The sequence below is a fragment of the Vigna umbellata genome, chromosome 9 (assembly GCF_029865625.1).
Source record: "Vigna umbellata cultivar VRB3 chromosome 9, Vumbellata_1.0, whole genome shotgun sequence".
Lineage (NCBI taxonomy): Eukaryota > Viridiplantae > Streptophyta > Magnoliopsida > Fabales > Fabaceae > Vigna > Vigna umbellata.
The window spans coordinates 1735874-1748728 of record NC_142173.1 but is presented as its reverse complement, the minus strand read 5'-3'; the positions used below and the strand labels follow the sequence as shown (position 1 = coordinate 1748728).

General features: G+C 34.0%; 1 protein-coding gene across 5 annotated transcripts; it reads left to right on the top strand.

The window, feature by feature from the left end:
* The first annotated feature begins 1756 nt into the window (after positions 1-1756).
* LOC148192296 (transcription initiation factor TFIID subunit 10-like) lies at positions 1757-10333 on the top strand. Of its 5 annotated transcripts, XM_088098820.1 has the most exons (8): positions 1766-1887; positions 2051-2126; positions 4059-4187; positions 4267-4331; positions 7525-7587; positions 9128-9185; positions 9269-9319; positions 10042-10333. In XM_088098820.1, the coding sequence occupies exons 3-8, from the start codon at positions 4095-4097 to the stop codon at positions 10120-10122; spliced, it is 411 nt and encodes a 136-aa protein (XP_087954946.1). In that variant the 5' UTR covers positions 1766-1887; positions 2051-2126; positions 4059-4094; the 3' UTR covers positions 10123-10333. The 5 variants fall into 5 exon arrangements, with proteins under 5 accessions (XP_087954945.1, XP_087954949.1, XP_087954947.1 ...); XM_088098819.1 differs by lacking the exon at positions 2051-2126 and having other exon boundaries at positions 1757-1887; XM_088098821.1 differs by lacking the exon at positions 2051-2126 and having other exon boundaries at positions 1759-1892.
* Positions 10334-12855: the final 2522 nt, after the last annotated feature.

Sequence of the window (12855 nt, the reverse complement as noted above, 5' to 3'; positions counted from 1 at the left end):
TGAATCTTCACAAAGGATGACCACCTCCTTCGAATGCTTCACGAAGGATGATTCTCTTCCAGGCACTTCCTCGGACACACCAAGGATGAACAAGCTATTCCTCTGTCACCGCAGTAGCACTTCAGGACTTTGCAGACAAGAGTTTCCTTAGCTTCAACAATCTCACAGAGTTCTCAAAGAGTTCAGAGATCTTTTTCACAAGGGAAGAGTTATTTTTGAGATAAAGAGTGAGCCATTTTATAGACTCAGCCTAATACCCTTCCATTCTTCAAAAACGGGCCATCTAACGCATTTAATCGATTAACATAAATATTAATCGATTAATAATGAGTACAACGGCTAGTTTTTCAAATCTGAAACCCCCAACGGCTAATGTTAATTGATTATTCTCAGGAATAATCGATTAACTAAATAAATCAAATATAAATTACAAGAATCAACCCTAATACATATTTGAGCACTATTACATCAACTTTGATTATTATAAAAGCTTTATAAAATACAGAGATCTTCAATTTGTCTTTATGGATCTTGACTTGTGCAAATCTGTTCATCATCAAAACTTCATCTTTGATTTTTGCTAACAATTTGAGCAAGTTGTCTTGCACTTTGACATTGAAAACTAAGTCAAGAATACTAATTTGATCATTTGAACAGGTCCCTAGTTCCTCAAATCACATATTTGAGTTGGTTGTTTTTTTATATGACACTAAATGGTACTGGTGTAGCGTTGAGCACAAGATTGGTTGTGCAAGTTTAGAAGAAATTTTTCTCTAGACCGTTGAGTGCCCACTTTGTTCGATGAACGACCATTTTTGCGAATAGTATGGCATTAAGTTGTGTCAAGGCACCACTGAGTGCCACTTTTCACTACAAGTTTGGAACCATTTTAATTCCAGGTCGATGAGTGACCGAATGGTGTCGTTGGGCAAGACCTTTATTGAGAAGAATGACGTTAAGTGCCAAAACTGTCGTTAAGCACAACCTTTTGCGAAAGGTCAAGTGTTAGGCGATATACCTGTTGTTGAACGCCACCTTGAGCGCTAGTTTGTATAATTGTTTTGGTTTCTTCTTTTGGTTGTTTGGTATCAAGTTGTATAACCATTAGTTTTGTTGGTGGGCATAATGATTGTGTGGATCTATATGTGAATCTTTGGTATGTTTATGTGTTGGTGATGTTTATTTGACATATGAAAATTTAGAAAGAAGATATATTATCAATCATTCAACTCATGTAGAGATGAATAGAATTGGAGAAAGAATGACAAAAGAACTTTGCCTTAAACTTTTGGTCTTACGCGCGAAATATTAGTCTCATGAGTAGTAGAGTGATAACTCTTGTATCATATACACATTCATTTTCATTTACTTAATTGTATTTTCATTAATACATTAAAAGTGATATATATATTAATACATTAAAAATACTATCTATTATATTTAGTGTATGGCATAGAATATATATATATATATATATATATATATATATATATATATATATATATATACTCAATAATTTTTCTTTTTACTATTTTTCATTTGTTTTAAAAGAATTTTTCTATGTTATGAATTGAATTTATTTTTCGTCCTTAAATAATTACAAAAAATTGTATTTTATTTTTAAGTTATATACTCTATAAAATATATGATGAAATATATTATAATTTAATTTTAAAAAAATATTATCTTTAATAAAAATATAAAAATAAAATATATTAACCAAAAGTTATATATATTATAGAAAGCTTATTCAATAGAAAAATAATAACTGACAGAAAAGGAGATACAGAACTTGGAAGTTTCAGCGATTCCAAATCCCCAATCTCTGCCGCGTTGCGCTGACGGCTAGTTGCAACTCCGCCGTGGGCGGCGAGCCCTCTTCTCTAGGTTAGGTTCGCGTTGCGCCGCTCTTTGTTTTTTTCCTCGCTAGTTCTTCTCTGTTCCCTTTGTACATTCCATATGTTGCTTCTCTCTATTGTTTTTCTTGCCATGCAGCTGTTTGCCGCTACCCCAAAGAAACTTCCTGATTTCATATTTATTTGTAGAACAGTTTGAAATTGAAAAATTATAAGAGAAGTTGCTGCTCTTGAACCTAGAGATATTGCTTTAGCTTTAGATTGTGTCAGGTAGGAAGTTTCACTGTGACATTTTACTTTATTTTATTGTCTATTGTTGTGGTTCTATTACTTCCTCATCACGGCCTTCCACTTTCTCTGTTTCTGTAAAGTTTAACATGCGTGTGGGGGTGGAGGAATGTTAGGAAATTGGTTTTAACCTATTGGTATAAGGACGTTAGAAGAAATTAACGGAAGCAATTTCATGATGATTAGTGTTCTTGAGAAATTGGTTTTTAGCCAAGCCCAATGATATGCAATCCATCTCATCTAGTGAGTTAAGGTGTTTTTATGGAAAAAACTTGGTAATATCAGTTTGAATATATATTTTTTAATTTACTAAATGAGAGACAGGTTTGAGAAGCACTCATTTCACTGTTCAACCTAAACATGCAGTTTACAAAAAGGTTGTTGGATGGAAGACAACGTTGTTAGGATGCGATTGTAAAGAACATCACTGTAGTTTCTAAACCTCTCGATTCCTCATTGATTTATCTACATAAAGAACATTTTTATCAATGCAACACTGTCGAATGCCAGGCCCTCCATAACTCTAGAATAACTCTCTAGCACTGGGTTCCGTAAATTTTATTCTCCTGTTTCGATCAAATTATTGTCATTGTTATTGATTGAGTTTCCACATGGTGGACATCAAACCCAGGGTAAATATGTATGCAGTCCCTATAACCAGTCAACATCTAGACACTTATCACTTACTGGAATTATACAAACAAAATGATTTTTTTATAAGTAAAATTGAAACAGAATATGAATACAGAACACTGTAGATTCTACCACTTTCTTTCCAGAACTGCGACCCTTGGTCCCTACTTTGGTGCATCAAGCTTTCCTCTGCTCAGAATTCGTATTCTCCATAAGTATTATTAAATATCATCATCGATTTGTTGATTGCTTTGATTTTTGTCACTGCATGAATCTTTTCATTTTCAAGCACCATCAATGATTTCTCTTTGTTAAGGCTGAATATTCTAATTGGTCCTCCAAAGCATGATTTATTCAGCTTTGCCAATTATGACGAGGCCTGTGGGTCTAAGTTGGCCCATCCCTGCCACTGCTGAATTATTGACGAGGTCTGTGGGGCTAAATTTTTTTCTAAGCTGGATTTGAAGTATGGTTATAACAAAGGTCGAGTGAAAGCTAGTGATGTGGCTTTTAGAACTCAGGAGGTCATTATGAGTGTTTAGGGATGCTTTTTGGACTTATGAATGTACCTTCTATGTTTCAGGCTTGGATGAATGAGATCTTTTAGCCCAGTCTGTGGAAATATGTATTGGTTTTCTTTGATGGCATTCTAATTTATAGTCAGGATTGGGAGTCCCATACGAGCACTTAACTGAGGTTTTACTGAGGTTTTACAGATGTTCGATAATAAGTTAGTGGCAAACCAATTGAAGAGGCCAAAAGGGAACAATTCTCCATCAAGTCTCAATTTTAAAATTTCAGTCTTGAGCTCAAGACTGATTCTCAAGAAAGAGGCAATGTCAGCAGCTAAAATAAACCTTTACCTGAAGACTAGTATTTTTTTCTCGGGTTGCTAATAGGCCCATTATGTGGAGAGTGTATGAAGTAGGAACAGGAGAGTGAGGCAATGATGTGCTGGCTAGAGAGAATGATGCGAGCATTGTATGTGAGGCTAGTTAGCTGCAAGGATTTTCTGTTATTTTGGGGTGTATGAGTAGAGCGGACCAGGTCTTATTTTCAGAGTTGGTTATGAATGGAGAGCAACAGCTCTCTGAAGGAGCTTTGGTCTACGGACAGGAATAATTTCTGTATTCCCCCTTTCGTCTTCTTATCCAATAATACAATATTACCATATTTTCAGTGTTCTTTGTCCTTTCTTGCAATTTCTGTTTTTGGTGTATATATGTATGTATGCGGAGAATTCAATAACGTTTGTAGTTATGTGTTTATGTATGTATGAAGCTTTTCTGAGTAGTGCTTGATCAGCACGAAAGAAGGATGAATCAGAACCCGCAATCAAGTGAGGGAAGACCTGACGATGATACTGCTCTCTCTGATTTCCTTGCTTCCTTAATGGATTACACTCCCACTGTAAATTTCTTTTTCTGTTATTTTTCTTTTCTAGTAATTTTCAATTTTACCCAATTTAATAAGTGTCTCCTTTGTTTAGATACCAGATGAATTGGTGGAACATTACCTGGCCAAGAGCGGTTTTCAGTGTCCAGACGTTCGATTGTGGGTTCTCATATCATTTATTTACCATCAATTTTTCTTTATATTCTTCAAAAAAACAAGGGCCCACGAAATTCAATTTAGGCAAGGTTATTTTTGTAAGGAAACAAGTTATTGAGTACCCTGTTTTCTGATGGGTTTCTCCTGCCCTGTGGTTATCTCGTCCTAAATTCATTGAGGTTATGCATGATCTTCTGGGTTCAATTGGTCAAATGATGTTTATCATAGAATTTCTTTCCCATCTTTCTCTGTCCTTATTTTGGCATGAATAAGAAAGAGGGGCTAATGGTGTAATTAACACCATTAGATTGAAAAGATTGTTAATTAAATTTCATCTCGCTAGAGTTTGGACTGTTGGTTAATGGATGTCTAATTTATACCCTTGTGGCAGTTTGATTGAGACATCTTGTATTTTTATTTTTACTTCATTTGCCAGTTTACATTGGATCAAACTCAAATTTTCCATTCCTTTCTCCTGTATTTTATTGTGTTCAATTTCTCAATGCTTCTTGTGTTCCTTTCTTTTTGCTCCTTCTGTTTTGTATAGTAATCCTTTACCTGAGTTGATCTTTTTGCTGTTTTTGTTATCATGCTGAAAGATATGGAAAGGAGGATATGAATCAAGAGTCCAAGCATTTGCAAAATTATGAGTGCTTGAGTGATTTGATATTATGATAGCTAGTTGATTTTTTCAGAGTAAAAGCAAACCAGAACAGCTTTCTTCACGGAAATAAAAAATTCATCATTTTATGAACCCAACTATCATATGGACATATCTCAGTTGTGTCCCTTTGGCCTTAAAGTTGTCAATTTGAGAGTTTTGAAGCTGTTGAGAGATAAGTGGACTAACAAATAAAGATATAAGATTAGTAGTTTATATTTCTTTTATGGTTTCTGAGAAAAGCACAACTCTTATATATTTGTATGCTGTGTCTTACTCTTTCTTTGGGATTCTTTAATATGGCACAGTCATTATATTGGAAATGAGTACTGACTGTTAATCACTTTCAGATGGAAAGTGATGAAATATGCTAATTGAGTTTATCTGATTTGCTAGCTATTTTATATTTCTTTTCGCTACTACTCGGTTAAGTTTGGATTTCTTGCTGTGCATTGTTGTTTTGGACCTCTAATATAGTTAACAAGTTGATAGGATATAATATGATAGGTTATAATGGGTAATAGGTGTGCAGGAGAGAGAAAACAGTTGAAGAATTAATTGTTCAGTTTAGGAATTAATTGTTGTTGGGTAGTTAGAAGTGGGTTGCCTTTATAAGAAGGCAAGGGGGGTCTGGTAGAAGGGAGAGTTTTTGATATCAATTGTATAGATAGGAACCTTGATCCTGTGGAGGGGGATTATGCTCCCAGTTACTGGTTGTACACGACATTGGTTGATGTGAATACATATTTTCATTCTTTTCTTACCATTTGGGTGCTATTGTGTGAGTGTGTGTTGTGAGACAGTTAGGTTTCATACCCAGAAACCTAACAATTTGGTCCGACCTGCCGGATCAAGAAGCTGCCGGATCCTTTGGAGAGGAGAACGTGATGGAAGGAAGAATCAATAATGTGGAAAGGTGGGCCAGCGGACAGAAAATAGTGCTAGCAGAATGGAGAAGAAATATCCAAGAAATAAAAGAAATGATGCAGAATATCAAGATTCAGATAAAGGGCACAACAAAAAGTGATGAATCTGCCATGAAAGGAAAGAAAGATGGTTCAGAGGAAGAGCTGGAGGAAGACAAGGGCAAAGGGCAGCAGAAGTGGAGGAAGCAGATAGAATTGCCTACTTTTGAGGGGATTGACCCAGAGGGATGGATATCCAGAGCAGAGAAAGTTTTTGAGATCCAAAACGTGGCAGCGGGAGAAAAATTAAGATTGGCCTATGCTAGCATGGAGGGAGGTGCAATCTATTGGTTCAGGGCCTGGGAAAATAAAACCAAGAACCATTCTTGGAAAGGGCTGAAAGAGGCATTGATAAGGGGGTTCGGAGGAAGAGTTAGAGGTTCTGTTTTTGAGAAGAAAAGAGAAACGGAAGCTGCAGTTTTGAGTGTTGATGGTTTTGCAAGAATTAGAGGACAGAATAGGAGAGAAGAAAATATATGTGGAGAGGAAGGCAATGATGAAAACTGTGATGGAAACATTGGTGTGACTGCTGCTGGAAAAGTTGCAAAAGCTGTTGTTTTTACTGCTATTGGGAAAGTAGCAAAAGTTGTTGGTGTTGCTGCCCAGGAAGTGGCAAAAGCTGCTCTTTCTGGGAAGGAAAGAGAAAGAGATATCAGTGCAGAAGACAATTGGATGGTCAGATCAACAAGTTCTTTCCTTTTTAGCTTCTAGGATGAACAAATTTGGGCAAGGAGAGGGCTTCGCCAGTACTGCTGCTATAAAAATACAAAAAAGGTTTTGGGGGTGGAAGAAGAGAAAAGAATTCTTGATCATTCATCAGAAAAGAGTTAAAATCCAGGCCCATGTAAGTGGTCACCAGGTCAGAAGGCAATATAGAACAATCATAGGGTCTATGGGAATTCTGGAAAAAAAACAACTCTTAAAGGAGTCAACAATTTTTTCATATAGACCACCACCCAAACCTCCAAACCTGAATTGGAGGCAGCAGCCAGTGGGTTCCCTTCCTATGATGATTAGCCATGGGAACAAGCACTACTGTACCAACCTTGAGGACAAGGTTGTTTTGCAGCAGGGTGTAATGATAGGATATAATATGATAGGTTATAATGGGTAATAGGTGTGCAGGAGAGAGAAAACAGTTGAAGAATTAATTGTTCAGTTTAGGAATTAATTGTTGTTGGGTAGTTAGAAGTGGGTTGCCTTTATAAGAAGGCAAGGGGGGTCTGGTAGAAGGGAGAGTTTTTGATATCAATTGTATAGAAAGGAACCTTGATCCTGTGGAGGGGGATTATGCTCCCAGTTACTGGTTGTACACGACATTGGTTGATGTGAATACATATTTTCATTCTTTTCTTACCATTTGGGTGCTATTGTGTGAGTGTGTGTTGTGAGTCAGTTAGGTTTCATACCCAGAAACCTAACACAAGTGCCTTTGTGAAATTTATTGGTGTTCAACTCTTCTGGCATATTTTGGTTGACTGTTGTTGAGTGCTCTCTATTGGATTTTTAGCCCTTGCATTTCTTTATCATGTATTGTGAGCTTGACTAGAAATGCTCATCATTTTTTCAGGACTAGATTGGTAGCTGTTGCCACTCAGAAGTTTGTTGCTGAAGTTGCAGTAGACGCTCTTCAGTATGTTCATTTTACCTGTGTTTTTGTTGATCTTTACCATCTAGCTTTTATTTTATTTTTAACCTTGAATTACTGCATCAGAGCTAACTATTCATGTGTTAGTTAATTTGAGAAATATTCTTTTGTTGAACTTGATTTGTGGTTTCCTAAAATTTATTGAACTTTTTGTGAAGTTTGTTTATGCATGTGAGATGAGTTGAGGAGTGTCTGAGAAACACTTGTTCCCTTGTGCTTCATTTAGATGGTGTGAAAGAAAGTGATAGATTGGAAAATGAAAAAAAAAGGAAGAGAATTATAGTAGAAAGTGAGGTTATTTGGTTGAGTTGAAAGAGAGTGGAAATAAGAGTAAAGAAAAATAATCTTTTTTATTAGTATTCACAATTAATTTTTATAATAATTTCATTCACAATGGATTGTGTTGGCCTATAATCGATTATGTATACAAATTACATTCCAAAAGACCGATCTTTTTAAAAACATAATGTGTTTATGGTGCACTAAAATAAGCTAGGGACGGGTTGGAACTTGGAAGGTAAGCTAGGCTGGCTTTCCTCTCAAATGTCATGTCTTGAGAGAGGAAAGCTTGACCTGTGGGCTCCACAACTGAATACTCTCATTTCTGTTCAAATACCTTGAAACAAACAGGAGAATCACCGCACATTCACTCCCTTCGATCTCTAACAGTGGTTGAACAGATAAAAGCAAGGCGTTAATGAGTGTTATATGCATTATAGAAGTGCACAAGCACATATATTTCAATGGAATTCTTTGTGCAATTGCGCTTAATTTTTGTGAATTTTATCCCTATTCATGTAAATGTCCATAAAGGCAGAGACTTCAATGAGAGGAGAAATGTTAATAAAAAATCTTAATATTAAGGTTGTTAATTAACTTTTAGTGTAGTTCATTGGAATTCTTTGCACAATTGCACTAAATTTTGTGATTTTATCCCTACTCACGTAAATGTCCATAAATGTAGAAGGTACAATGTGAGGACCAATGTAAATAAATGCTTAATATTGAGGTTGTTAACCAGGACATAGCTTGTCCTAATTTTTTTGGTACAATCTATTTGGGAAGTATAGTACTTTTATTGTAAATAACGTTTCTTGACATTCTTTTTTAGACTCTTCTTGATAAACAAAGGTGAATATAGAATATAAAAGTATTATTTATCAATTTGGATCTTTTATTATGTTGCTTATATTTTATTTCGTTTTGATTTCGTATCACTCTCTCTACACTCGTATATATAATGCAGAGTCCCAATGCCCTATATTTTAGAGAATAGCCTTCTCCAAGTCTCAATGTCTTCATAAGATATAACTGGCGAACTGTTTTTTGATACTTTTTTTGAAGTTTTATTGATTTTCTTGGTTTTACCAATATGAAAATTCACAAATTTCTCCATTTTTATCATCCACGATTGCATTACTATTTCTTTTTTGGCTAGTTTTGAGTGCACTGTTGTGAGTTAGTTGCCTCGTCTTTCTTTTACTTTTCCATACAGGATGATGAGTTGACTAAATGTTAACTGTAGGCACTGCAAAGCAAGACAAGCAACAATTCCAAAAGACAAAAGGGACAAGCAGCAGAAGGTTTTTACAGCTTTTAACTGATTTTGACTATACATTCATTGTGTATGTGTAGTACTTACATTTCATTATATATAACATAACAGGATAAACGTTTAGTTTTGACAATGGAAGACCTATCAAAAGCATTGCGTGAGGTAAGAATAGTTGGCAATTTCTTGTCGTTGTAGGGGTCATTGCAATCATCATTGCCTTATGGATGTTTACTCATTCTTTGTAATGTCCACTCTCTCCTCCTGGCTATATATGAGTAATTCAATCTCTTCCAGACAAGTCTGCGTTAACCCCATCGCTCATCTTTTAAACCTCTCCTTTGCTAGCTTGCCCAGTTCTTTTGTTGCTCTGTTACTAGTTTATAGAAGATGGTGATTGTGGCTAATATTCATAGCAGGATCAGAATAGTAGTATCATCACTTCTTTGAAAACCATCATTGGCTGACATCTTTCATTTTCTTATCTCAACTGAAAAACGATGACCTTTTTGATTGGTTTGATCGGTTCACTGGTTTTCTAAACCTTGCATGTTTCATGCCCTGTTTGACCAACTGGTCTAGCCTCTTCCTTTTGTTATTTTCTTAGGGGTTTCCTTACTAAGGGTTTGGGGCAGACAGTCTCAGACACATGCAATGGGTAAGCAGTCTCAGACACATGCAATGGGTAAGCATGGTCAGCTCTCAGAGCCCATTCCCTCTACCATGTTTTCAAGATATGTTTTTAAGCTTCTATTTAGGTCAACGTTATGGTTTTTATCCAGACTTCGGTTTAGAAGATAACATATATAATTTATTTTTTTTCTAATTGTATTGTTACTATGTTATATTCCTTTACATTGAATCCGCTTACTATCCTTTATGAACAGTATGGCGTGAATTTAAGGCATCAAGAATATTTTGCCGATAGCCCTTCTACTGGAACAGATCCTGCCACTCGAGAAGAATGAGTCTTATCTTGATTATTTGTTTTAAGGCTTTTAGAATTTCATGTGTAGTAAGTATTGCTGTATACCAATGCTGAATTGTATATTCTATTTATTCATATTTTGCTAGTTCTCTAGTTTTACGTTCTGTATGCTGAAATCATTACGCGATATGCCTATTTTATGTACTCATTATTTTGTGTCTTGAATGTATTTTATTCCATCTTTTTAACTAGTTACAGCTTGAACACTTGTTCTTTGGCAATTTTATTGTCTTGGCAATTTCGTGGATCATTATTATTTTTTTCTCTTATGACAGACAATGAGTTCTTATTTTATTTTCCTTTCTTTTTTTTCTTCATGGATGAAACATAATATTTGCTAAATGAGTAATCAGGATAAACTATAAGAATGAACTTTAGTACTAAAGATAATAGTGAAGAAAAAAATATAAATAAATATCTTTTTTTTTTTTATTGTACATTTCTTCAGTTTATTTTATTATTTATTATATTTAATTTTATGTTTCAATATTTACATAATTCTAAAATATTGGAGAATCACAGTACCACTACACACAGCATTTATGTGTTGAAAGTTATAAACATCTTGCTGTTGGATTTGTTTTTATTTCATCTTTGGTTATGATCAATGATTTCTTGCACTCGAGATTCTATTCATTTTAATCCATGCCAAACACCACTGTTTCCTTTTCCAACTATTTATATTTTGAAAATGGAATAGGAATTTAACTAGGACAACTCTATCTTTTGGATGCATTCAAATTTTTGAAACATGGCAACTATGAGGATATTGTTTAATGAAATGTTTGTGAATTTTTCAGAATGTCATGATATACTAATACGGTGTAATTAATGCTTAATTTTGAGAAGAAAAATGACAGCAGGTATGAAAAACAATATATTAGTAAAAATTGAGCTTTAAAATAAGAAATGATACAGATAAGCCTCTGGTATTCCTATTTTTTTATATATACTTGGGAGTTGGCATTTATGACTTGAATAGAAAAATTGTATGAACTAGAAGAAAAATTAATATGAAATTGCTTTGAAAACACTCATTTTTGTTAACATATCGAAATAGAGACTTGTTCTTCGACTAAAATTTGTAAAATTTATTATGTGGTTTGGAGAGTTATCCCATTAAATTAGTGATAAAATATGTTATTATATGGTTTTATGCGAAGTGTTGCAAATAACTATTTTTTGAAGGCATATGAAGAAGAATTAAGGAGATTTTGTAACGCAGTGATTAATTAGTGATTAATTATTATAGGAATCATCACACAATCAATATAAAAACAATTAACGTAAAAAAGACATATAAAATGCTATTTCAATTATTCAAACATAATATAACACTAATATATATATATATATATATATATATATATATATATATATATATATATATATATATATGTGTGTGGGTTTGCTAATTTGCGTAAGCTCTTTCTTCTTCAGTTGGTACATTTTAGCAATGTGTACCGGGTTTTATAGACAAAAATACATCATATATTATGTATTCTAAGTTCTAAGGTCAAGGGTATTTTAATAATTTTATTCTCAAAACTAAAAAAAAAAACAAAAAACCGCCAAACCCTTACTCAACTCCTTAATTTCTCTCAACCCTTTCTCTTTCATCCATTTTACTATAACATTTTCTCTGTCATCCTACTGTAACCCCCTACTGAAAAGATTAGAAACACTCATCGTTAAACAATTAGAAACACTCATCGTTAAACAATTTGCCTTTGTAAAGAGTTGAGTCATTGGCATATTCGCCTTCAGGAAAAGGTTCATTCAAGATCTCTTCAATTTCATCATCTTCACTAACCTCTCTAATTGCATCATCTGCGGATGTTGAATCATCATCTCTAGTCGTTAAATAATTTTCCTTTGTAAAGAGTTGAGTCATTGGCATATTCGTCTTCAGGCAAAGCTTCATTCAAGATCTCTCTAATTTCATCATCTTCATTAACCTCTCTAATTTCGTCATCTGCAGATGTTGAATCGTCATCTCTAAAAAAACCCTCAAGGCCAATTACCAATTCCTTCGGATGTTATTATGCTTGTGAAAATTAGATAAGACAAAAATTATAAAATGAAAACTCATTATAAAATCATTTTTTGTAAGAAATTGTTTAACAACGAGTGTTTCTGATTTTTTCCAGGCCAATTACCAATTCCTTTGATGTCATTATGCTTGTGAAAATTAGATAGAATTAGATAATACAAAAATTATAAAATGAAAACTCATTATAAAATCATTTTTTGTAAGAAATTATTTAACAGCGAGTATTTCTGATTTTTTCCAAGCCCATTACCAATTCCTTGATATGTCATTATGCTTGTGAAAATTATATAAAATTAGATAAGACAAAAATTATAAATTGAAAACTCATTATAAAATCATTTTTTGTAAGAAATTATTTAACAACGAGTGTTTCTGATTTTTTTCAGTTGGAGCTACCACAGGGATGACAAAGCAAAACCTTGGAGTGAGAGAGATGAAAGAGAAAGGGTTGAGAGGAATGAGGGAGGTGAGTAAGGGTTTGGGGGTTTCTTTTTTCTCTTTTAGTTTTGAGAATGAAAATTATTCAAATATTCTTGCCTTGACCTTAAAACTTAGAATCAATAATATATGAGGTTATTTTTGTCTACTAAAACCCGGTACACATTGCTAAAATGTACCAACTGAAAAAAGAGCGTACGCAAGTTAGCAAACCCCTATATA